A 24258-nucleotide genomic window follows, 5' to 3' on the forward strand; every position below is an offset into this window, starting at 1 on the left:
CCCTTAATGACCAGAGCATTTTTTTGCGATTTGGCATTGCGTCATTTTAACTGACAATTGCTCGGTCATGCAACGCTGTAGAGCTTTCTTTTGGTGGTATTTGATCACTTCTGCAGTTTTTATTTTTTGCGCTATAAACAAAAGAAGAGCAACAATTTCGAAAAAAAACACAATATCTTTTACTTTTTCCTATAATAAATATCCAATTTTTTAAAAAAAAAACCAAAAACTAAATTTTTCCTCAGTTTAGGCCGATATGTATTCTTCTACATATTTTTTGAAAGAAAAAAAAAAAATCGCAATAAGCGTATCTTGATTGGTTTGCACAAAAGTTATAGCGTCTACAAAATAGGGGCTAGATGTATGGCATTTTTATTATTTTTTTATACTAGTAATGGAGGTGATCAGCGATTTTTTGCAGGACTGCGATATTGCGGCAGACAGATCGGACATTTTTGACACATATTTGGGACCAGTGACAATTATACAGCAATTAGTGCTATACAAATGCACCGATTACTGTATAAATGTCACTGGTAGGGAAGGGGTTAACACTAGGGGGCGATCAAGGGGTTAACTGTGTTCCCTAGGTGTGTTCTAACTGTGAGGGGGGTGGGATTGAGGTGGGGGTGGGTCACGAGCGATCGCGGGTGCCCGGCGGTCATCGTGCCTCCGGCTGCGCGCGCCCCCTAGTGGTCAAAAGCAGAACCAACATAAGGCAACGTTGATTCCCCCGTGCTATTCTGTCGCAGTAAAACCGCAGTGGCTGGTTGGAAACCGGTTAAGCAAACCTTGCCTCTACTTCAATAATGAAGGTTAGAGATAGCTACTGACTAGATCTACTATATGTCCCAAACACCGGACAATTTTTGTGCTGCTCCTAGGAGGTGTTTGGCTTTTTTCCTGCCTCTAAACAATCCTGCATGTTATCATAGGTGTTTATGTACACATAGGCATTTAGAAAAAAAATCCACAGCCAGTGTTCAGGAGTAGCAAAGTTTTGGCAGAAAAACATGTCGTAACTAAGTGCTAGGCTTGTTTAGTGCTTGAGCGTTATTCATTTTATTGCCGAGAATAATATATTATTTTGGCCAATTAAAATTAATTACACGAGTTTACAAGCGTTTTTTTCTGCCAAAATGCTGCTGCCAGGAGGAAATGAGTCTAGGAGAGTTAGTAAAATGTCCAATGTGCTTTAGGGCTTAAAGTGAACCTTCCCATACTCCAAAAATCATCCAACTGAAGCTTTGCGGGAGGTCCATCAACAACATTTAAAATTTTTGCCATTTTTGTAGGTTTTTTATTTTTACATTATCATTTTGATTCACATTTAAGACTATCATGCAAATGTAGAAAGAAAAGGCTGACACTCATGGCCAACATCTTTGGTGTATAAATTGAACAAAAAGAAAAAAAGAGGGGAGAATCGGACTATATAGGCAATATAAGGAGTACACACTCATATAAAATCAAAAAATGTTATTATACAAAAGAACTAAAATATCATACATGCATGCTTTTAGTTAAAAACAAAATTGCATCGTTTTTGCTAATAGGTTGAATCAACCGCATATAGTTTACACTACAATATATATGATCCCATAGTCTTTTCCATATAGGTACATTAGTCTCTGGGACCGCCTCTTTAGTCTCTCCCTATGCTCCAGTGCTCGCCCAGGGAGTCTTTTGCATGCTGGTGCTCTGGTGTTGAGGTACGTCTCACATAATATATGTACATGTATGCAAAATAATTACTTACACAGTTACCTTTAAGAGTGTTATTTTTCCCTTTCAGACAATTGTTATATTAATTTAATGCATCCTGAGGAAGCTATTGCTAGCAAAACACGTTGACACATGAAGATATCTATTCAGAATTGTAATCTGTTGTGCCTGTAAACATCTATTGCTGTATCACTATATGCTATTGATTCAACCTTGTCAGAGCTGAGCTCCTGCTAATTTATAAGCAGCTCTTTTCTTTCAATGCTCAGAAGCTGCTCAGCTTTTGGTTAATTACCAGCCACTTGTTGTTTTCACAGCGACTTATCTGGGTTACCATTAACCCGCCTCAATAACCCAGCCTACAGCCAGCCCCTTTTGGCTATTTAACCAGCTTAGCTCATATCCTCTTCGCCCTTGTGTGGTCAATGATCTCTCGTGTGTTCCTGTGTATGACCTGGCCTGGCTGACTTCTCTTACGATACCGGATCCTGTATTGGCTCCTTACTACGCTGATATCTGGCTTTCTGACCCCGGCTCGTCTGATTACCCGCTCTGTTTTGGAATACGTTTCTAAACTGTTATTTTTTGCGATTTCATTAAAAGTGTGATTTTTAACTACATTTTCTGTCTCCGCCTGGTTTATGGTTCCTGACAAACCTATAAACAAAAACAATACAATTGTGTTTTTTTAACTATAAATAAGCATACATGTTGTATGATATTTTAGATCTTTTGTATAATAAAATATAATCATTTTATATAATTGTGTACTCCTTATCTGACCTATATAGTTTGATTCTCCCACCCTTTTTTCTTTTTGCTCATATAATTGTAGTGCTCTGCTTATATGAGTGCATGTTATTGGTTTTTACTTCACTATTGTTAGTCCTTTTTCTCTATGCATATTGGATTTCTATCTTGATGTATCCATCTGTGATCCAAATTTATATATGTGAGGACGACAGTCCGGAGTGGATTTAAAAGCACTTCTAGTCCTTCCAATAACTTGAAGGTCTATTGTGACAGTGAGCTGCTCTGGGTGTGTGACCTTCGTTTTACCAGCGCAATTATAGTACTACCCCCGTAGGAGTTGCAATTATCAGGGTTCCCCTCTGCTGCACAGCAATTCACACAGCATTTCCTTCTGGCATCCGGACACAGAAAACAGTGTTTTTAGCTTGTTTTTTGTTGTTTTATTAGGGGATGATAACTTGGGTGGGGTAGGGATTATGGTATGCCCAACTTGACAAACAATAGATCCAGGGAACTCTCAGTCCCTTGGAAAAGTAGCACATGTGGAGTGAACTGCATCCTGCAATTCATTCTGCTTCCCAATAGACACTGATCCCAGCTCCACTTCTGCAGAAAATGCTAGCCCACCTGGCTGTCACTTCACCAGCTAACCTGGCTGCTTCTTCTTCCCAGTCTACCAGACTGACACACACTGGAGACCTCCCAGGGCAAGGTTAGATGAAGACTTAAGTACACTGCTGTCTTCAAGAGAGACCTGCTACAGCTATAACTCTCTCCCCTTGTCAGTCCCTGCAACATGATGATCTACTCACTGTCTTGCTTTGCTCCTGCTGCCTCTCCGGAAAGCTTTCCTGTGGAAGGATCCTTCCAGGCAAGCCACCTGAGCTCCAGCCTGAGGTAAAACCCCTCCCCAGCAGGGGATCCTAAAGGGCCACTGACAGACTCCCTCAGCTCTCCATCTTCCACCCGACTCCCTTGCTGGCATGGCTCATGTCTATTTAAGGGCTCCTTAGTTCCCTGCCACTTCCTGGGGATTAACTAAGGGTCCCTAAATATAGAAGACAACCCTCTTAGCTTCTGCCCACTAGTTTCTAGAACATTCTCCAACATTTTAGAACCAGGGGGAGGCACCAGAGAGCCATGGAGTCATCCAGCCTTGAACTCCAGTAACCCCTGGGTCAGAATAGAGTTTGCCTGCATTACCGCTAGTAGCACACTAGAGGGTGCTACACGATAATAGCAGGAAGACTTTAACTTGCATCTTAGGTGTTTTGTAGACTTTACCTTTATTTATGATTAATTTTTTGTATATTATTTGGCAGGTTATTCACATGATTATATTTGCACATGATTAGATAAGCGCTCCTTTGTTATTGGTTTAATATTGAATGTATATTATTTAATGAGGTAGTTGTCTATTTAATATTATTTTTTGTTATTTATGCTATACATTTATTAGTTGGATGTAGAACATTATTTCTGTATTTAATATCGCTTTATTGATATGTAAATGTATACTTTTTTCTTAAATGTCAGTATCCATCTCCCTAAACCAATATACAGTGATTAGCATAAATGAGTATACCCTAACAGATTTGTCAGAAAACCTTTACTTTGCTTTAAGAGTCAATATTTTCTATGGAATATACTACAAAATACTCCCACAAATGCAGGCCATTGATTGCAACCAAGATTTGTTAATTTGCACACACAAAAAAAGTATTTTTCCTAACAAATTCAGTCAAGACCATGTTGTAAAATTAATACACCCCAATGAAAGTCTTAGGAGCGAAGCTAAATTTTAGACAACAAAATCCTTATTAACAAGAATTCAACTACAGGTGAGAGTCCAATTATTCATCAAACAGGTGTCCAGCAGACAGTTGATTATAAAAGAGCGTTACTTAAAGAAAACCCCTTCCCATTTCAAGCTGTCAGCAATGGCACCACATGAAAGAGAAATGTCACAAGGCCTGAGAAATAACTTCTTTACACAAAAAAGGTAAAGGCTACAAGAAGATCAGCAAAGCTTTACTTATCAGTCAGAATACTGTAGCAAAAGTGATACAAAAATGTACCAAAAGTGTCTTCTGATGAAAAGGGTTGAAGAAAATCGCCATGCAAGTTCACTGCAGTTAGCCAAATTAGTAGAAAGCCAAACTGGGGGTGATTGTTTCTCGTGACACATTACGGCATAGTCTGCAGAGCAATGGAATGTGTGGGTGTGGTCCACAAAGGAAGCCTCTCCTAAAGCCCATGCACAAAAAAGCCCGCCTAGAATTTGCCAGGGCCCATGCTGAAAAAGAAGACTATTGGGACTCTGTACTCTGAAGTGATCAGACCAAGATAAATATTTTTGGAACTGATGGCTTCAAAACTGTATGGCGTCGCAAAGGTGAGGAGTACAAGGAAAAATGCATGGTGCCTACAGTAAAACATGGTGGTGGCAGTGTCCTTCTGTGGGGCTCCATGAGCGCTGCTGGTGTCGGTGAGCTGCATTTCATTGATGGTATCATAAATGCACGAATGTTTTGCTTTAGATTGAAAAAGAAGATGCTACCATCACTCTGTGCCCTTAGTCGTCATGCACTTTTCCAAAATGACAATGATCCAAAACACACATCTAAGTCCACTGCTGCATTTCTAAAGAAGAATATTCCCCCAATCAGCTTTACCTATAAATATTAGTATCCAGTTATATTATGTACATTTAGTAGAGAATCCAGGCCTTTTTTAAAGCAATCTGCTGAGCTGTCCAGAACCAGTGTGCTCTACATAAAGTTATATAGCACCTGTGACCAATTAACCACTCCCCTTAATTAGCAGACTGAATGAAGGAAAGAGATAAAATGCTACTATGGAAGCTCCTAAAAAGTAGTTAGGACTGCAGATAATACTGGGGTGTAGTTGCATATGTGTACAAACAAAACCCTTGTATTAACGCAAACTGTAAGACAGGATAATTTGGTTGGTTGCAGGCTGACTGGTAAGTTGAGTTGGGAATTCTCTTTGGTTTTGTTTGACACTTTAGGCAGGAGTTCTAAATGCTCCATGACCAAAAGATCAACTGGTATAGTGATTGGACTTCTTCTAAAAGCCAGAAGCAGTGGGCAAATCATGATAGCCAGCTTGAGGTTTTTGAGATTAGAGCCAAAATATATCAATGCTATATGGCACATGACATTTTCCTTGGACAGAGAAGAGGAGGCAGCTACACCTGACAAGAACTCCAAAGATGGCATGGAATGTACCAAAAGGCAAAATTCCAGGACGCAGGGGTGAGTCACGTCAGTCGGCACAATGCAGGCATCAGAACCTTTTACTGAGTGTGAGGCACCTGATACAGCAGGACTGGTCCTCCATGTGTAGAATCAGACATGTTGCACCACAGGGCAGTACTCTAATTGCTTGGAAGCAGGTGTAGGGTCAAGCGGTCAAATGCAAGCAGGTCACAGAGGGCAGGCAGTAGGAACAGGACCCATGTGACTCTTGCAAGCATGAGCATCAGGAAAGAGAAAGTAAAGTGCACGCATGTGACACTCCACCCAATGGATGATGTCAGAACATATAGCCCCTGTCACAGTAAACCCAAAGGAAAAAGGAAATTTTGATGAGGTAGCTCTTGGTGCTCATGAATTAATGAATAAATGAATGAATGAATGAATGAGTGACTTGTATAGCGCTACCTATGCAAACTGAATCGCCTCAGGACACTTTTGCCGCCGGTGTCCATCTGCGGTATAGCACGGTCCTTTGCCCCATGGGATCCCGACACGCTTACAAACACATACACATATTTGGCCAATTTTTTCAACAGGATCTAATTAACCTACCAGCATGTCTTTGGAGTGTGGGAGGAAACCGGAGTACCCGGAGGAAACCCACGTAGGCACAGGGGGAACATGCAAACTCGAGGCAGATGGTGTCGTGGTCAGGATTTGAACCAGCGACCCTATTGCTGCTAGGTGAAGTGCTATCCACTACACCACTGTGCTGCCAGCTCAAACTGCCTTCTCACAAAGTAGGTCTTTAGAGACAGAGCAAGTACTGAGGCAACGTCATGGCTCTGGACCTTCCTGCATCCTTCAAATAGAATGGACGCAAAAATAAATAAATAAAAAAAATACAGCTTGGCTTCTGCTTGGGCTCTTAGGTGAGGGCGGCATTAAAGATCCTACAGCAAGGTCCTAGGAACTCTGAGGACCTGGAATGACACTCCAACACTCTGCAGGTGTTCAATGTTACAAGGATCCCACCAAAAGGCCCATTAAATCATCTTTGTCTAGGCACTGTGGGGGGAAGAAGGAGTGTAAAACAAGTATCATAATTCATCATTTTCCTTTTAACTCTTTTTTAATGCAGTAGTTTTTTAAGATATCATAAAAACTATTTTTAAAAAGAAATGAACTCTTCAAAAACCTAGATAAACATGCAAAAGAGAGTAATAAGGTTTCATTTTCCATTCTCTAAACAAAAACAAGGAATGCAACAGTCACTAAAGACCAGTTCGTTTCTTTTGTGTTGTTTCTTTCCTTTGAATTTTATGACAAAAACCAAATGATATACAGTGCCTAGCAAAAGTATTCACACCCCTTGGCATTTTTCGTGTTTTGTTCCCTCACAACCTGGAATTAACATGGATTGTTTGAGGATTTGCATCATTTAATTTAGAGAACATGCCCACAACTGTGAAGATTTTTTTTTTTTATTGTGACGCAAACAACAAATAGGACAAAATAACAGAAAAAGTCAATGTGCATAACTATTCACCCCCCTAAAGTCAATAATTTGTAGAGCCACCTTTTGTGGCTATCACAGCTCCAAGTCGCTTTGGATAAGTTTCTATGAGCTTGCCACATCTTACCACTGGGATTTTTGTCCATTCCTCCTTGCAAAACTGCTTCAGCTCCCTCAAGTTGCATGGTTTGCGCTTGTGAACAGCAATCTTGAAGTCTGACCACAGATTTTCTATTGGATTGAGGTCTGGGCTTTGACTAGGCCATTCCAACACATTTACATGTTTCCCCTTAAACCACTCAAGTGTTGCTTTAGCAGTGTGTTTGGGGTTATTGTCCTGCTGGATAATCGGGTTGCTGATCATACCCTATTTTGTGTGGTATAAAAGCGTTTTAGCCTCACACGCAAGTGCAGGCATTTGGAGTCGGTAAGTGCGTTTCTTAAGGGAGTGGGTTCACTGAACACACTGGTGTGGTGGAAGAAATTAAGAAGACACTTGCAATTAACCATTGATTATATGGACATTTTTCATCTTATTTTATGGACATTTTGTTTGATTCAATCACTTTAAAAAGTCACTTGGTGTTTTGAGTGTTTCATTACATTTTTTTGCACCTAGTATTCTACAGTGGGCATTTTTTTTATTACACATTTTTTTTATTACATATTTTTCATTGCATTATGTTGTAATAGCGCCACTATTTTCCTCTTTATATGTATTTTGTTCACCATTTAGATATTTTGAAGGATTATTCATCATTTAGAACCTCCATCCTAGCCTCAAATCACACACAGCATGGTACGGGTTTTGCTCAAGAATATCCCTGTTATTAGCACCATCCATCTTTCCCTCAACTGACCAGTTTACCAGTCCTGATTGCTAAAAAACATCCCCACAGCATGATGCTGCCACCACCATGCTTTACTGTGAGGATGGTGTTCTTTGTGTGATGCAATGTGTTGGGTTTGCGCCAGACATAACGTTTTCTTTGATGGCCAAAAAGTTCAATTTTAGTCTCATCAGACCAGAGCACTTTCCTCTATACATTTTGGGAGTCTCCCACATGCCTTTTCGCGAACTCAAAACGTGCCATTTTGTGTTTTGCTGAAAGTAATGGCTTTCTTCTGGTCACTCTGCCATAAAGCCCAACTCTATGGAGCGTACGGCTTATTGTCGTCCTGTGTACCGATACTCCAGTCTCTGCTGTGAAACTTTGCAGCTCCTCCAGGGTTACCTTAGGTCTCTGTGCTGCCTCTGATTAATGCCCTCCTTGCCCGGTCTGTGAGTTTCGGTGTGCGGCTGTCTCTTGGCAGGTTTGCTGTTGTGCCATGTTCTTTCCATTTGGTTATGATAGATTTGATATGATAGATTCCTAGGGATCATCAAAGATTTGGATTTTTTTTATAACCTAACCCTTACTTGTACTTCTCAACAACATTGTCCCTTACTTGTTTGGAGAGTTCCTTGGTCTTCATGGCGGTGTTTAGTTAGCGGTGCCTCTTGCTTAGGTGTTGCAGCCTCTGGGGCCTTTCAAAAAGGTGTGTATATGTAATGACAGATCATGTGACACTTAGATTAGGGTGCACATCATTTGACTAATTATGTGACTTCTGAAGGTAATTAGTTGCATCAGAGCTTTTTATGGGCTTCATAACGAAGGGGGTGAATACATACGCACATGCCAATTATCAGTTTTTTATTTCTGAAAAATAGTTTTATGTATATATTTTTCTAATTTTACTTCACCAACTTAGACTATTGTGTTCTGATCCATCACATATAATTCAGATAAAAAAAACATTGAACTAAAGGCTGTAATCTAACAAAATAGGTAAAAAGCCAAGGGGGTGAATACTTTTGCAAGGCACTGTAAGTATCAGAAAATGCTGCCCTTGTTTTTCTCCCCTGTAACATTTTACAGTAAAACTCAACAGACATATGGAGACGCTGTAGGAGTTCTTGGAAGTAGATCTGTAACATGCGGTTAGCTCATACCCTTTTTTTCTCATAGCCTTATTGCTTCTAAGATAATGTTACAAGCAGTGTATACTGCAGCTGGGCATTATAGAACATTGCTGCAGCCAATGAAAAACATCACAATCTTCCTGGAAGACAATTCAAAATAATAAACCCTCCTATTAAAAATACATATAGTGCTTCTGACCTCCTAACATCCTCCCTTCATGGTTTCCTTTTTATAGGGTGGATCCATGGAGCCACCCTTGCATCCAACACTAAAGAAAAAAATATTTTTTTTATTGTGCCAACAAAGCAGCATACATGTGGCCCAAAGAACCAGTGCAAAACTATAAAGGCTTAATGCCCACACAGCAGCCCATTTCCTTTTTTGTCCCCACAGAACTCACAATTAGTGTGAAAAGGAAAACCCTTCACCTCTACCTCTGATGGTTGTCCATGCAGGTCAGCCTCTTCTTGTAGCACTGTCCCTGACCTTAAATGATCGTGTAATAAGGCAGAGAACCCTTTTTGTGGATCTTTTGGGGTGGAAAACTGGGGCCAAAATAATCCCACATACATCAGAGCAACCAGGGCTATCTTTCCTGGAAGTGCTCTCCTCGTCTCCAGTTTTTCAAAGCCTGCCTCCCAATTTAGTGGATCCATGGAGCTATAGCACTGCAATTCCAGAACAAGCATGTTTTCTTGTTGTTCTGAGTGTGTCTGTCAAAGTCCTCAGAAGCTCAGTACTATGTTTTTTCTCTAATGGGCCACATCCAAGCCATGATCCAGTGTGCATTTGAGCTGAAAATTGTGGAAGAAAAAGCAAAAGTGGTTAGGGAGTGATGCATCATTCTGAGCATGTGAAATGGATGGAGCTCACACGGCCATCCTGGACATGGGCAAAGTGAGCAGATTGGCCAGGAAATGGAAGCAGGCAGAAGAGTGGAGAAAATGTTTTTCAAAAGCTGGCGGCTTTACAGATACAGTGTTCATAGGCTAAGATTTGCATGACATGCCGTCTGTAGATATAGACATTTACTGTTACCATGGGTAAACAAACACACAGTTACTCATGCCTTCAAGCTGCATTATTATTCTTAGTATTGCAGCAGCCCTGCACTATAAATTAATTGCATAATAAAGATCCACACAGTTCCTACAAGCAAGGGTCATCAGACCAGGTAGGTATTTTGCTACTACAGGACTATCAGCCAAGTACCCAGCATGTCCTACTGACAGAAATTTACAAAATCCAGTATAAGGTATAGAAGATCCCCTTCCAGAAAAGAGAAGCTGGCAGGTTGCAGCTTTGCCAATGCTAGGCCATTTTTCTACGAAGTTAAGCTTATCATGCAAGGAGAAGAACCAGAGTAGCCATGGGCCTCTCAGCAGAAATCTGCTGCAGAATTTCCTCAAACAGAGGTTCTGAGTTTATGTTTGTGGGAAAGGGTGCAGTAAAGCTAAAATGTGTGAACACTAGGATATTATCCCGATATAGTAGCAAAAGGACAGAGTATTTTGGGACTTTGAATATACCCCAGTGTGCACACTTACCACCTAAAAAGAAAAATTTTCCTATATCGTACAGTTTGTATAAAAATCATTTTTTATTTCATACAATATAAAAACACATATTGTTGTCTGTGAACTACATTACAAAGATAAGCGCATTAAATATTCTGAGAAGGCCAAACCTTCTCAGAAGATTTAATGCACCTATGTTTGTAATGTACACGTGATAATTGAAAAATTAGAATATCGTACAAAAGTTAATTTATTTCACTAATGCAACTTAAAAGGTGAAACTAATATATGAGATACTCATTACATGCAAAGCAAGATAGTTTAAGCCGTGATTTGTCATAATTATGATGATTATAACTTACAGCTTATGAAAACCCCGAATCCACAATCTTAGAAAGTTTGAATATTACATGCAATCAATAAAACAAGGATTGTACATAGAACAATATCAGACCTCTGAAAAGTATAAGCATAAATATGTACTCAGTACTTGGTTTGGGCCCCTTTTGCAGCAATTACTGCCTCAATGCAGCATGGCATGTAAGCTATCAGCCTGTGGCACTGCTGAGGTGTTATGGAAGACCAGGATGCTTCAATAGCAGCCTTCAGCTCTTCTGCATTGTTTGGTCTCATGTCTCTCATCTTTCTCTTGGCAATGCCCCATAGATTTTCTATGGGGTTCAGGTCAGGCAAGTTTGATGGTCAATCAAGCACAGTAATCCCATGGTCATTGAACCAGGTTTTGGTGCTTTTGGCAGTGTGGGCAGGTGCCAAGTCCTGCTGGAAAATTAAGTCAGCATCCCCAAAGAGCTCGTCTGCGGAAGGAAGCATGAAGTGCTCCAAAATCTCCTGGTAGAAGGCTGCGTTGACCCTGGACTTAATGAAGCACAGAGGACCAACACCAGCAGATGACATGGCTCCCCAAATCAACACAGACTGTGGAAACTCCACACTGGACTTCGAGCATCTTGCAGTGTGTGCCTCTCCATTCTTCCTCCATACTCTGGGTCCTTGGTTTCCAAATGAGATGCAAAATTTGCTCTCTTCAGAAAAGAGGACTTTAGACCACTGAGCAACAGACCAGGTCTTTTTTTCTTTAGCCCAGGTAAGACGCTTCTGACGTTGTTTGTTGTTCAGGAGTGGCTTGACAAGAGGAATACGACATTTGAAGCCCATGTCCAGGATCCGTCTGTGTATGGTGGCTCTTGATGCACTGACTCCAGCCTCAGTCTCCTCCTTGTGAAAGTTCCCAACACTTTTGAATGGCCTTTTCCTGACAATTCTCTCCCGGCTGCGGTCATCCCTATTAAGCGTTATGGCTTAATTAGCCGATTAGAGTGGGACACTTTGAGCCTAGAATATTGCACCTTTTTACAATATTCTAATTTTCTGGGATTGTGGATTTGGGGTTTTCATAAGCTGTAAGCCATAATCATCACAATTATGACAAATCACGGCTTGAACTATCCTTTTTTGCACGTAATGAGTCTCTTTCGTATATTAGTTTCACCTTTTAAGTTGCATTAGTGAAATAAACTTTTGCACGATATTCTTATTTTTCGACTATCACCTGTATTTCACAGACAATGTGTGTTGTTTTTATGTTTTATGAAAAAAAAAAAGATTTTTATACAAACTGTATGTCATGGTTATACAGTAATGTTTGTCTGTCAGCTTACCTCTCCATGTGTTCAGTTTAAGAGGCCAGCCACTCTCACCTGGCTGCTTAAGTAATCTCTCCTCAAAGCATGGCTCCAACCCAGCCCCTATCAGGGAACTCTATATAAACCTGTGCATTGCAAGCCAGCCCTGCTGATCAATATTGTGTATCTGGCTTCCGTGTGATACTTGCTGTGTGTTCTACGTCTGATTCCAGTTACCGATCTTGGCTTGTACTTGACTATCCCTGCCTGCTTGTTACCCCGACCTTTGGCTATCCTGACCATCCTTACCTGCTTGTTGCCCCGACCTTTTTGCTATCTTCTGACTATCCTTTGTTGTCGCAGTCTGCTGCTTCCTCTCTACCTCCCTGTAGTTTACCGTGAGCGTGAGCTGTGAGGCCCTAGGGGTCACAACCTGGAGCCAGACTGCAGCTAAATCCATCCCCACCACTAGGGGCCTCTGGTGAACACCCGCTGGCTCTTAGATTCCATGCCCTGGGAAATCTCATGCTCTAGCTCCCAGTGTCATCCATGTTGGTACTACAGAGTACCTGCTCTCTTGTATCACCTAGAGCTCCATCCGCAGCAGTCAGCCGTAGGGTCCACTACCTTGGTGCACTCCAGACCCCAACTGGGTGCATGTTATCTTGACTCAGGTGACCTGACAGTTTGATCAGCCATGGACCTGGATGACATGCCGCTACCTGCAGATGATCCATTTCAGGGCATAGTCTACAGACTTTAGATCCAGGAATCGAATCAGACTCAGGTGATGCAAACGGCGGCTGCACCTATTCCGGTCGCAGCCGCAGCCACACATTCACTACAACTGCCAGCTCTGTCACGTTTCTTTAGGGACTCCAAGGCCTGCAGGGGGTTCCTCAGCCAACGCACCATTCATTTTGAACTCCAGCCTCAAAACTTCCTGTCTGATCAGGCAAAAGTAGCCTATATTATTTCCCTCCTCTCCGGTGAAGCTTTAGCCTGGACTGCCCCACTGTGGGAGAAGAATAATGCTGTAGTTTCCAGCCTGTCCCACTTCTTGAAGCTCTTTCGAAACATCTTCGAGGAGCCAGCTCAGGTTTCTTCAGCGGCCAGTATCCTTTTACGTCTTCTTCAGTGGGACAATATGCTCTTCAGTTTCGTATCCTCACAGCTGAGTTGAGCTGGAACAATGAGGCCCTGGTTGCAACCTTTTTACATGGCCTCTCTGACCGAGTGAAAGACGAATTAGCGTGAAGAGCCATCCCTGCCGGTCTGGACGATGTCATTTCCTTGTATAACCAGATCGACATTTGTTTTCAGGAGAGGTCCCTAGAAAAAAAAAAAAAAAAACAGCACTCCCTGGGCCCTAGCCAGTCCAAGCTCCCCTCCCTTCGTTCCGTGGAGCATCTTCTGCCTGCTGAGGAACCTATGCAGCTGGGCCAGACCAGGATAACCCCCGAAGATCTGCTAGGCGCAGAACTCTGGGCTTGTCTCTATTGTCATTTTCGTGACTCCTGCTCACTTTGGAAACGCTCGGTTTTAATACGTCTGGAAGGTGGAGTATTGGACCCAGAAACATCACCTTCTCATCTTCTTCTTCCAGTGTTCCTTCATGTAGACGCTCCTCCTCAATCGATCTTTGCATATCTGGATTCCGGGGCTGCTGGCAACTTTATGGATTGGAGAACTGCTTCTTCCATGAAGTTTACCCTTTCGCCCCTCACTACGCCACTGGTAGTCTTGGCAATTGATGGCACTGTTCTCCCCGGGGGCCCTATCTGCTTCCAGACTCTACCTATTAAGATGTCTGTAGGGATACTCCACCAGGAGTGGATATCTTTCTTCATTCTACCCAAAGCCTCTACCCCCATTGTATTGGGCCTTCCTTGGCTACAGCTCAACTCTCCACATGTGGACTGGGTCTCTGGGCAGATCCTGGCTTGGGGTCCCTCACGTTTCTCGTCCTGCCTTCTCAAGGTGGCCCCCAAGGAGAGACTTCCGGTTGCTACCACATCTGTATCTTCTGATCTTCCCGCTGCATACAGCGATTACCGGGATGTGTTCTGTAAGAAATCAGCTGAGGTGCTTCCTCCCAACAGGTCTTTTGACTGTGCTATTGACCTTGTTCCTGGAGCAACTCTGCCCAGGAGTCGTACCTACCCTCTGTCCATCCCAGAGACCCAGGCCATGTCAGAGCATGTTGCCGAGAATCTAGAGAGAGGTTTCATCAGGAAATCCTCATCGCCTGCAGGTGCAGGTTTCTTTCTTGCTGCCAAAAAGGAAGGTACCTTGACACACTGCATTGACTACAGTAATGTTTGTCTGTCAGCTTACCTCTCCATGTGTTCAGCTTAAGAGGCCAGCCACTCTCACCTGACTGCTTAAGTAATCTCTCCTCAAAGCATGGCACCACCCCAGCCCCTATGAGGGAACTCTATATAAACCTGTGCATTGCAAACCAGCCCTGCTGATCAATATTGTGTATCTGGCTTCCGTGTGATACTTGCTGTGTGTTCTACCTCTGATTCCAGTTACTGATCTTGGCTTGTTCTTGACTATCCCTGCCTGCTTGGCTATCTCCTGACTATCCTTTGTTGTCGCAGTCTGCCGCTTCCTCTCTACCTCCCGGTAGTCTACCGTGAGCTGGGAGGCCCTAGGGGTCGCGACCTGGAGCCAGAAAGCAGCTAAATCCATGCCCACCACTAGGGGCCTCTGGTGAACACCTGCTGGCTCTTAAATTCTGTGCCCTGGGAAATCTCATGCTCTAGCTCCCAGTGTCATCCGTGCTGGTACTACAGAGTACCTGCTCTCTTGTACCACCTAGAGCTCCATCGGCAGCAGTCAGTCATAGGGTCCACTACCTTGCGGTGCACTCCAAACCCCAACGGGGTCCATCTGTCACCTGGACTCAGGTGACCTGACACTGTATGATATAGGAAAATAATTTTTCTTTTTGCGTGGCAAGGGTGCACACTGGGGTATATTCAAAGTCCCAAAATACTCTGTCAATTGTTCCTCAAACAGAGGTAGTGGACTGCATTGTTGTCGGGGGACAGGGTCTCTTAGGAACAACCCAGAAACCTGGTTGAGAATATAAAGTCTTTTCTCACGCAGCTTCTTAAGAGACATCCTTTTTTCAATATTCCACTCCTGATCTCTGTATATCCTCTCAAGATTCCGGGTCAGTGTTTTTTTCACCCCAGTTCTTGTGGCAGAATGGTTCACTGATCCAAAGTCCATACATGCATTAATCCATTCTGCATTTAGACACGGTAAGAGACTGGATTCAGGTGCAAATTTATGTTGAAGTAAACCAAATCTGCAACGGCCTCCCTTTACCTAGGAGATTTCTGACTTAATATGCATCAAACATAATTATCAAATGTCCTATTCTTATCAGCACAACTGCAATAATGCTTTATTTCTTGATCTCAAAAAACTTGCCACCACCCTCATTTATAGCTGGCTATCGCAGTAAGCGGCATTGGAGGGCTACAAACAGATACAAACAAAGCCTGGGGAATGCCCAGGAAAAAATTCCAAGCCTACTTACCACCAGCTCGCAGACAACCAAATGAACCTGTCTAACAGTATGCGTTAAAAACAGGCGTTTAGTCCGCACGCATTTGCTAACGCATGCGTAAGCCACAGAGCCTCGTCACGGCACCCTGATATCTGTGGTCCTAACACTAAAATATGACTGTCCCCACAGTGGAGGCACATGCATTCTGATGGATAAATACGGGCAGGTGGACTGAAGGGCAGCCCACCCCTTCTTAAAGGTACAGGAGCACACCAAACACCCAGCAGATAGCACTATGGCTGCAAAGGTGCTGGTGCGTTGCTGGACCAATACACACACCAATGTGATCTCAAAAAACTTGCCACCACCCTCATTTATAGCTGGCTATCACAGTAAGCGGCATTGGAGGGCTACAGATACAAAGCCTGGGGAATGCCCAGGAAAAAATTCCAAGTCTACTTACCACCAGCTCGCAGACAACCAAATTGACCTGTCTAACAGTATGCGTTAAAAACAGGGGTTTAGTCTGCACGCATTTGCAAATGCATGCGTAAGCCGTAAGCACCTTTGCAGCCATAGTGCTATCTGCTGGGTGTTTGGTGTGCTCCTGTACCTTTAAGAAGGGTTGGGCTGCCCTTCAGTCCACCTGCCTGCATTTATTCATCAGAATGCATGTGCCTCCACTGTGGGGACACTCATGTTTTAGTAAAAGCTGCACTGTATGCTAATTATAAACAAAAATAGAGTGACTTGTAAGTGATTAACCTGATATAATAATATAATTAGATCTCTTGTTTAGGGAGATCACAAGTGCATCTACTGTAGCTATTCAAGCACAGAGACCCGGGGCTGGGGATAGAGCCACAGGCACTTGTGATGTCCCTAAACGAGATCTAACAAGCCGGTAAGCGACAGTATTATTACTGGTGGAGGATCTTTCCTGTCATACCATACCACATCTTCTTGGGTGTCATAATTATATGTCACTACAGAATAGAGGGTTGAGGAACCATCACTTGAACGGTCATTATGAACCATACGTCTTTTTAACAATCCATTGGAGTAGATTGGACACTTGGAGAACTCTTGTAGCCTTCACTGTGTCATTTTTATATATTTTTTGTATACTTCACTTGTGTTACATTTATAATTTATGCAATACCGGGTTACACAGAGATCTTACATTTATTATGACACCCAAGAAGAGATGTAGATTAATCAGATTAATCACTTACAGGTCACTCTATTTTTGTTTATAATTAGCATACAGCGCAGCTTTTTCTTGTTGGCTTTGTTTATTGTGTGTGTCTCACATTAGAGTTGCAGCTTTTTTTAACATTTTTGATGTCATTCTTATAGTGACATTAGGATAGCGCAGTAGAATACTTTTTCCATTTTACTCATATTTTAGTGTTAGGACCACAGATATCAGGGTGCCGTGATGAGGCTCTGTGGCTTACGCATGCATTTGCAAATGTGTGCGGACTAAATCCCTGTTTTTAACGCATACTGTTAGACAGGCCAATTTGGTTGTCTGCGAGCTGGTGGTAAACCAGGTATTTCTTACCTGGTTTAATAAATCCCCACAATGGGTGCCAGTCAGTCTGGAGAAGAGCCCTGGACACCCTTGATTATAGTAGACTTGGTCCTAAAAGTAGTCTAATTCCTCAAGTAACATTTAGAAGCTTCAGATGTTTTTTTTTTTTTTTTTTTACTGTCCCTAAATTAGACCTTCTTCATGGAAGATTATACAATCTGAATTACAACATAAAAGACCATTAGGGTAGCATACATCAACTGCCAGAAGAATCCAGAAATTTTCAGTAGCAAAGAGATAGATTGGATCATATCATTGACAAAACTTCACGCTCCAGTCTTGACAGCAATGTGTATTCCAGGGATACACAGTGGCAGGCAGACTTCCGTGTATGAACCCAGGGGAGTGGTTGCTACTCCCGGAGCAATTCCAGTAGGTACAGTGTGTCAGAAGTAGGCAACTCCAAAGGTTGACTTACTGGCATTCAGGTCAAACCAAAGGCTAGGCAGTTTCATCTTAGGTGCAGTAGTTCTTTGGTAGAAGCAGTGGATGTTCTGGTGACTTTGTGGGATCAGTACCTCCTGTTCTAAGCATTACCTGGTTTGTCTCACAGGTTCATGATGGAGAGCATTCCGGTATTTCTCTTTGTTCCTGGATGGTCCATCCACCTGAAAGGATGCTGGACCGTTGCTTTGAGGGCACTACCGGATCAGAATCATTTGTTTCCAAAGACCAATTTGCCATCCTGCTTTATGGATGCCGCCTTTAGCAGCATGGCAGCTAAATCTCAAGTTATGAGAGACAGGGCACTGCTGTGGATTCTAGGCATTCCCTGATGCAAAGCTGGGAGATCTGCTTCTTGTAAAATCTATCTCTGGACATGCAATGCATGATTACTTTGGTTAAGCCTCAGGTTTTCCTCCCCAGAAATGACTCCATGGGACAAATCGTCTCCTGCAGCCAGATTTGGGCCAGCGTTCAGTTTTCAGTGCTATTAGTTAGGTACCTACCCTTTCTATTTTGTTTGAGGCCATTGGATTCCTACTCATTGATTAAAACACTTGTACCAGGGGGTTTCCAATATAGCTTCCCCTTGTGATTCTGTGGAATTTGAAGTAGTAAGCCTTTGCTTTGATGAAGCGGGTGTCTGAACTGGCAACCTTATCTGATAAGGAATCCTTCATAGTTCTGCACAGGACAAGGTGGTATTGAGGCCCAGTTCTTAGGGTAGATTCCATCTAACTCCCCAACCAGGACATTCTTATCAGGTTCCTCAGTCTGCCTCCAGTTCACCCTAGGAAGTTTCCTTCTACTGTATGGATGTGGTTCGGGTTTGAGAGTCCATCTCAGCCTCTACTTCTTTCAGACAGGCTATTTCTTTTTTGTTTTACAAGATGGACCCTGCTCTGGTTTCTGGTTCCACCATCTCAAGATGACACAAGCAGGCCATCATCCACCCACATGGTCTAAGGTTCAAGTTCCACTCTTTCCTGACAAGGTGTACTCAATTAAATCTATGAGTATTTCCAGAGCTTTTTAACTTAAGACAACTGTTTCTCAAATCTGCAAGGCTACCACTTAGGCTTTGTAGTCTCCCTTTAATCTAAGTTCTACCAGGTGGATATTTGGCCTCATCTTAAGCCCCCTCGAGCATCCTCTCTAAGCTGCACGCAGTTCACAGCTTTGCTCTTCTCGTTATGTTTGGGCCTGTTGCCATTTGTCTGTTGTCTGCCTAACCTGCAGTTGGATTGCTTCTGGACATCCTTAAGTTTACTCTATCTAGATCAAGGAGAGTACACTTGCAAATGACAGAGTCAGTTAGGTACCGTATATACTAGAGTATAGGTTGAAATTTTCAGCCCCTTTTTGGTGCCCCCCTCGACTTATACTCGAGTCACAGCCGTCTGCCTACATGATCAGCGTGTCATGCAGGCAGATGGCAGCCAGCATGTGCTACATACCACTCGGCAGCCTCTCACTGTTCCAAAGGCGTGCCTCCTCCTCGTCTGTGATAGGCAGTCAGTGTACAGCCTATCACAGAGATTTTCTCATCCTCGTCCTTGGTATGAGGATGATAGAATGTCCGTGATAGGCTGACCGCCGACTGCTGGGAAATGGAGTTTTCTGCCTATCATGGACGAGAAGGAGGCACGGCTTTTGAACAGTGAATGGCCGCCGAATAGTAATAGCACACACTGATTGGTGCAGAGCGGCACACGGAGGCATGCACAGGACACAGGTAGGATGCACACATACACAGGACACAGGTACATATACACGACACATGCACATATACACAGGACACAGGTACAGGACACAGGACACAGGTACAGGACACATGCACATAGGTACATGACACGACAGATTCACATATACACAGGACACATGACATATACACATGCACAGGACACATGACATATACACATGCACAGGACACATGACATATACACATGCACAGGACACATGACATATACACATGACACATGACACATCCACATATGCACAGGACACATGCACAGGACACAGGGAGGTATACAGCTGCAGATGGGCATTGTTGACCCTCTTTTTCCACTTACAGTAGTTGCTGCATTTCTCACCCTCGTCCTATACTCGGGGCAATACGTTTTTCCCATTTTTTTGTGGTAAATTAGGGCCTCGACTTATACTCGGATCGACTTATACTCGAGTATATACGGTAATCAAAACAGCTATACCTAGTTCCTTAAAAGTAACAAAGGTAGCAGGCATCAGAGCACAATCACTTTGCGGAGCCACCTCAAGTAAATGCCGCACAATCGATAAGGAAGTATCTCAAGATCATGGACTTCTTTGCAGATTGAATTGTGCATATCCGCTAAGGGACACCTAAATGTATGAAAAGTAGAAGCCAATTCTTCCTTAACAGAATTAAACCACTTGTTACATTCTGGAGCAGATTTATCTTTCAAAAGACAACCAATACAGCTACAACACAGAGGCTTGGTCCAAGATTAACCTAATTTTACAGAACATACAGCATACTTCTTGGGCGCAGTACTTCTGCTCTATTCAGCAGCTTTGTGCTGTAGCAAAAAGAAACAAATAAAGCAGACTTTCCTAGATACAAATATCTCACCTTGCCTAGTCAGCAAGTGTCCACCACCAAAGAAGCCCAGGTGGCATGTCAGAAAGAGCATATACATGATTTAGGGCATAGCAAGACTCTCAAAGCCCTGACCTGTGTATAGCTGTTCGAGACAAACCACATTATAGCAGCCATTGCTGCACTTTTCCACCACTAAAAAAGGCACCAGGTCAGGGTCTTTCCCTTTACCCTGCACTGGCCAAGGCCAGAACCTAAATGTCCAGCACCCAGTGATGATGGGGTTCCCCCCAGAAGTGGCACCCTACATCTTTCTGATTCTTAGAAGCCTATCCACTGCAGGAATGCCTACCGAGTTCCAGAGGGGAGAGCAGGTGTCAAATGCTCCGGAACACTCTCTCTTCCTTCATTAGTGTACCCAAAAAGCATGTTTTTAGAACTGTTGCACCAGTTGTCACTAATCCATAAATAAAACAGCATAAGGACCACATTTTGTTGCTTACTTTAACTACCCACATTTTCATTTAAAAACTACATTTTGTCAGCCTGTTACACTTTTTCAAGTGGTTCTAAAGGCTCAAAAGTTGTGTTACCTTCATGCATTCTATGCGCTGCACCACACCACACAAACATTACCTACCCGGTTCCCTGCCATTGCAGACAAGATCTTGCAAAATCCATCTTTCACTTGTTTACACACATTTTTTTCAACTTCTACCCACAATGTCTTTTAATTTACAGGTTTGCCCATGTTTTAGATTGATAGTACATTGATGAATTTGGCAATAATATTTTGTGAGTTATTTACTTTCAGAACTTATCGGTTTAGCCATTTGGTGCAATCCAGGTTTGGCCTTGATATTATGGCAAAAGTTTGTTTTGTTGTATTCAAGTGTTTGCATGATAGCATTATCACTGCTAGCATATACAACTCTTACCTCTCTACCAGTTTTTCTTGAATGTCAGCCTTCAAAATAGACCCAGAATGGGAAACCATGGGTGTCTTACTATCAAAGAAATCTACAGGTGGGAAAGGAGATAGTAAAAGTCAAACTCTAGGCAGATATAAAAGACACACATTAATACAGCTTTGCAATTATTAATACATCATTAAATGTATTTTAAAAACACAAGCAGTGTAAGTAGCTGAATTTGGCCCGTATCAGTTACTATAGTCCCTGTACCTGAGTCCTGGGTCCATGATGATCAGAGGAGGTGGGTTGAATGGTTCTGATGACTGGACTGAGGACATCTAGCAGCAGAATAAAAGTACTACTGGATTGAAGTTGAATACTGCATCAAAAGCTTTGAAGTGGACCTAAACTCCCCAAATACTCAAACCCCACCTTCCCAATGATCTAAAGTCTGCAAGTTCTTCTGGGTGTCGGGTTTTTGGTTGTCTTGATTGGCCGCCATAGTATGATGTAACAATCAGGAGTTAATTTATCTCAGAACAAAAGCACTGTGTTGAGAATGTGTCCAACTCTGGCAACAACAAACAAAACATATGTAGTGTCCCCTCCAACTGCAAAGGATAAATGATTGGTATGTCTACGGGTGCCTGAAGAAAGAAAATGCTTACCAAAAGGGTACCTAAAGCAGTGCAACAAGTCCCCCCCCCCCCCCCCCGACACACACTATAACCCTCCTGTCTAAGCTTCTCACAGCTGCAGTCACACACTCAACCCTACCATGTACAATGCAGGGTTAATAGCCCTGCATTGTACGTGATGACTTTAAGAGGCCCTCCAGCCCAAAGCTTCAGAAGAGGGAAGCCTGAGATTAGAGCAGGGAACAGGGTATCTTACCCCTAGACATAACAAGCAATTAACCTTTATAGTGCAACGGGGCACACTGCAAGGGTAGATTTTTTCAAATTCCTGGAGTTGGGCAAAAAAAAAAAAAAAAAAAACCATGCAACATACTTTCACTTGCTGTATAAATGTTTTTTTTTTTTAACTAAGTCATTTTTTATTTGTATAAAAAGATAAGAAACAAATACACATTTATACATCCTTCACTTTCTCTTTTAACCCACCACCCCAACATTTAACATATATACCTTTGTTCATATAATGCACTACAATTCATTTTTCCCCTATTTATCAAAATAGTATACGTAACCGTATCCTTGACTGTTTTTTTTTTTCCACATCAACTCTCTAAATATGGATGTCAATCTTCTGAAACCATTGCCTATTTATCCAAATTGGGGAATTATGCAGTGCATTCAGCAATTGAGGCACCCAAGTCATCTTGATTAGACTGCACCTTCCTGCCACTGATAAGGGTAGTTGTCTCCATGCCTTCCCCTTACACCCAAGTTTATCCAAAAGTAGGACAATATTTTTTATTATATATGCTTTGGGATTTAAGGATATATTTATACCGTATTTATCGGCGTATAACACGCACCCCAAGTTTAGGAGGGAATTTTAAGGAAAAAAAAAACTTACATTTAAATGCCCATCAATGCAGCCTTATCAGTGTCATTGAAGCCTTCTCAGTGCAGCCTTGTCAGTGTAGCCTTGTTAGTGCAGTCTTCCCCAGTGTCCATTGCAGCCTTGTCCCAGTGCAGCCATGTCAGTGCAGCCTTGTTAGTGCAGCCTTCCTCAGTGTCCATTGCAGCCTTGTCCCAGTGCAGCCATGTCAGTGCAGCCTTGTTAGTGCAGCCTTCCCCAGTGTCCATTGCAGCCTTGTCCCAGTGCAGCCTTGCAGCCATCTCAGTGCAGCCTTGTTAGTGCAGCCTTCCCCAGTGTCCATTGCAGCCTTGCCCCAGTGCAGCCTTGCAATCCCCGCTGATCTCCGCTGTTTTTTTGCGATCGCGCCGACATACACAGTGTACAGATTCAAATATGGCGCCGGAGGACTCGGCAGAGCAGAGCGAGCGCCGCAGAGATCGGAGGGACTAGGCGGAGCCGAGATACACATACCCGAGTGTTCTCGGCTCTTTTCGGCTCCGCTCACAGTCACGCCCTGGGCGGCACTGGGAGTGACTGTGAGCGGAGCCGAAAAGAGCCGAGTACATTCGGCTATGTGTATCTCGGCTCCGCCCAGTCCCTCCGATCTCTGCGGCGCTCGCTCTGCTCCGCCGAGTCAGCCGGCGCCATATTTGAATCTGTACACTCGGATGTGTATGTCGGCGCGATCGAAAAAAAATCAGCGGAGATCGGCGTATAACACGCACCCACGATTTTCCCCTGATTTTAAGGGGAAAAAAGTGCGTGTTATACGCCGATAAATACGGTATATAGATATATCTATATATCTATATAGATATATCTATATAGATATATATTTATATATCTATATAGATATAGATATATATATATCTATATCTATATAGATATATATATATATATATATATATATCTATATATTCCAGCTTAACTATATCCATTCGTGGAAGCTCAGGCGGCAGGTACATCTTCAGTGGGTCAACCGAAAGCAGCACTGATTTATCCCAATTTATACTTAGGCCAGATATCCGCCAAAATCTGCAATTACATCCATTGTTGCCACCAGGGACCCCCGCATATACCCCAGAAACAGCAACACATCATCAGCATACAATGCTATTTTGTCCACTCCTGATGCCCTCTGAAATCCCTGTATCTGAACAGATGACCTAATGGTTATAGCTAGTGGCTCCATTGCCAAGGCAAATAGCAGGGATGACAAAAGGACACCCCTGCCTTGTCCCGCGGGTCAAAGAAAACGTCTCAGAGCATATATTGTTTATCCTCTCTTTCGTTTTGGGCCTTTCTTATA

General features: G+C 42.8%; 1 protein-coding gene across 2 annotated transcripts in view; it reads right to left on the bottom strand.

The window, feature by feature from the left end:
- ZNF830 (zinc finger protein 830) overlaps nt 1-24258 on the bottom strand; it is a 102760-nt gene that overhangs the window by 17250 nt on the left and 61252 nt on the right. For both annotated transcript variants that reach the window (XM_073630816.1, XM_073630817.1), the window contains exon 6: nt 21426-21507. In XM_073630816.1, the coding sequence (XP_073486917.1) occupies nt 21426-21507 (82 nt within the window). The remainder of the gene's footprint in view (nt 1-21425; nt 21508-24258) is intronic.

This window comes from Aquarana catesbeiana, linkage group LG05 (assembly GCF_042186555.1).
Source record: "Aquarana catesbeiana isolate 2022-GZ linkage group LG05, ASM4218655v1, whole genome shotgun sequence".
NCBI classification, from domain to species: Eukaryota; Metazoa; Chordata; class Amphibia; order Anura; family Ranidae; genus Aquarana; species Aquarana catesbeiana.